Below are 2,945 nucleotides of genomic sequence, written 5' to 3'. Positions count from 1 at the left end.
AAATGGAAAATGATGACTACTAGAATTCTACAGATAAAAAAGACTTTGAGTAAAACGAAGAGAAAGGAAAAAGATAGAAAAAGTTCAACGGAAAAAAGTGAAAACGATGGAAAGAACAAACATAACAAATTAAGAAATATTGAAAAGATGGAGATGGTTATCTTGTTTGAACGTTTGAAAAATGGGGGGGAAGTACAAAAAAGTGAAAAAGTTTGGGAAAGGGCAAGCAACGGAGATCTGGGGAAAGATAAGAGGATCGAGGGGAAGGGAATGTGATTGGGGGGAAAGGTGGCAATTGAAATTTAATTGAAGAATTATGATAGCGGAGTGATTTAGAAATGAATCGTCACAATTAGGAAAATATTCAAGATTGATTCTTCCGTGATCTCTTTGCCTGAAACTATAACGATATACAGTACCAACCAAAATATATCAAATTTTGTCTTTTTCAGTTGAAAATTTTGAGAGTGCTTCATAGTAAAACTAACTGTTACATAAAATAACTTTCTATGGAATCGAACAGACCCAGAGTAGTACTCCATTTTTGTAGTTGAAAACTTTTCTGTACGGACACTCCTTATTGAGTTACGGTCATTTTAAGGGGGGAGACCTCAAAAATCACTCTATTTTGCACTGAAATGGGACGATTTGAGGGAAAAATTATTTTGTCGGTACGTAACTCGCTAGGGAGTGTCCGTACAAAAAAGTTACCAACTGTAAAAATGAAGTTCTACTCTTGATCTGTTTGATACCATAAAAAGTTATTATATGGGACAGTTAGTTTTACTATGACACACTCTCAAAGTTGGGTGTTTTCAATTCTCCCTCAAATCGTCCCATTTAATTGCAAAATAGTGCGATTTTTGAGCTCTCCACTTAAAATTACTATAACTCTCTTTAAAAACTCAAATACTATAAAAATAACTCACACTAGGAGCTTTATCTCCAGCCTTTGCTCCTCCTCGCTTTCTTCTAATTGGCTGATGCGCCTCCAACTCTTCAATTCTGGCATTCCTTTCCAAAATTGCTGTCTTGTAGGCAGCGTGAATTTTTTTCACGCTATCCACATAGCCAGCCAATCTATTTTGCTGAAATCCTTCCCAGAGTTTGTCCAATTTTTCCATCATTTTTTCTTCTTCTCTCTCGTTTTCCTTAATCTTCGGCGTTTCTTGAACTGGGTCTAAAAGTAATAGAACACGTGGATATCAGAAATCATGAAATTTTACCGGAGGATGGCTTGGAACTCCCCGAAGTAGCCGGAGTAATTGGGGGAGTTGGCCCCACGGCACTCGCCTGCTCCGTATCGATTTGTAATTCCGAGCTTTTGAGCTCTGAAATTCAAGTTTTATGTATTGCTTAAAGATCCAAAAAGCATACCCAAATTATCGGTCTGTGTAACCATCTCTGAAGTCTGAACGGCTGGTTGAGGGAGAGGGAATGGATTCTAGAAAACGTGACTATAATTCATGTTTCCTTTTTCGGAACGTGTCTTACCTGTTGAATACTCATACCAATCAACGTCGCACAGAGTTGCGTTGACAACTCCACACGGAGCACTGTCTGTGCTCCAATCGAGAGGCAGTTGAACAACTGAATTAACGAGATTTATGTTTAGAAGTTTCGAAAAACAAAGAAACGTACATGGATAAATTCAACAAAACGAGCTCTGAATTGTTCTCCATTTCCAATAATTCCAGGGGATCGAAGATTTCCGAACACTTCATTCATTATTGGTCGGAAGTATTCAGCTGTCCTCGTGTCGGTTTGAATACCTGAAATATTGAAATAACTGAATCTGGAAAAAATTTCCTGAATGACTATGAATTCTATTATGAAGTTGATTGTGCATATAAACCAAGTCCTTACCAGGATGCCCAAAAAATGGTGCTCCGAAAGGAACCGGTTGGATCGGGAGTTGTCCTGGAAACGCAGCAAAATTTGAAGGAAAAGGCATAAATGCTGGTGGAGCGCCACTGTTTCCTTGAGCACTGTTTCCTGGTAAAGGTGCTAAGGGAAACCCATTGAATTGTGGGAACGAGTTTGCTGAAAACACGAAAAAGTGTATGAACTGATGTTATTTCTGAAGACAAACATACCTATATGAGCATAAGTTGGAGCCCCAAACATTGGGACTGCTGCGGCTTGGTGAACTGGTGGAATCATGGAAGGAGCAGCAGCAGCACGAGGTTGATTAGTACTGCCTAAAAAAACGTAAGATCTATTTAACGCGATATATCTAGTTTCTCAAAGAGACATCAAATAGTTGCCAATAGACAAAACATAGTTGAATACTTATAAAATATTTCTTCAGTTAGAAAAATTTTGATAGCTCTCAAGGCAGTTGAGATATTGTGCACCAAACTTTGGCTACTGGGGGCACCTCTATTAGAAATCTAGGGGAAAGAGAGAAACGAGAACTATATTTTCGATTGAGAGTGTCGTGTATGGCACCATTTTACACTCTCTTATGTTTTTGGGTCTCTTTTTTCTTATTTTTCTAGAATTACATAATCTCTTCTGAGACTAGACGAATACAAAAAATTATCTGGTTAGCCTGTTTTTCTCGCGTGAATTACCCCTCTTTCCCGCATACTCCGAACTGTCAAAACAAAATGTGTCAAAATTTTCCAATTCTATTTGAAAAGTGTTCTAGAAACTTTCGATATTCTCAAAAACTATTCTTACCTTGAGCATTGATTCCGTTTCCGAAGATTGTTGCGAGGTTGAACATGATGAATGACGATCTGAAACTCAATGGAATACAGAGAATATAAAAGGAAAGAAGAAAAGAGTTACAACAGAAGGAGGACAGTGAGAAGTGTGGCTATCTGGCAGATTTCTCAGTTTGGCAGCAAAAAGAGAAAGGAGGCGGACACTCGACGACGACATTTCATAATTTCGCGCATTCAGGTGCGAAGAAACATCATGGATTGGGAGGTCCTCAT

General features: G+C 38.4%; 1 protein-coding gene across 1 annotated transcript; it reads right to left on the bottom strand.

Annotated features, from left to right (window-relative positions):
• Positions 1-905: 905 nt before the first annotated feature.
• GCK72_007000 (uncharacterized protein) lies at positions 906-2,731 on the bottom strand (the record flags this gene model as incomplete). The annotated part of the gene is made up of 8 exons (XM_003109999.2): positions 906-1,180; positions 1,227-1,331; positions 1,378-1,444; positions 1,495-1,590; positions 1,642-1,772; positions 1,867-2,043; positions 2,097-2,201; positions 2,686-2,731. 8 exons carry the CDS (start codon positions 2,729-2,731, stop codon positions 906-908), a joined length of 1,002 nt encoding a protein of 333 aa, XP_003110047.2.
• Positions 2,732-2,945: the final 214 nt, after the last annotated feature.

The sequence above is a fragment of the Caenorhabditis remanei genome, chromosome II, assembly GCF_010183535.1.
Source record: "Caenorhabditis remanei strain PX506 chromosome II, whole genome shotgun sequence".
Classification (NCBI taxonomy): Eukaryota; Metazoa; Nematoda; class Chromadorea; order Rhabditida; family Rhabditidae; genus Caenorhabditis; species Caenorhabditis remanei.
The sequence above is the reverse complement of the archived record's forward strand: the minus strand, read 5'-3'. Positions and strand labels throughout refer to the sequence as shown.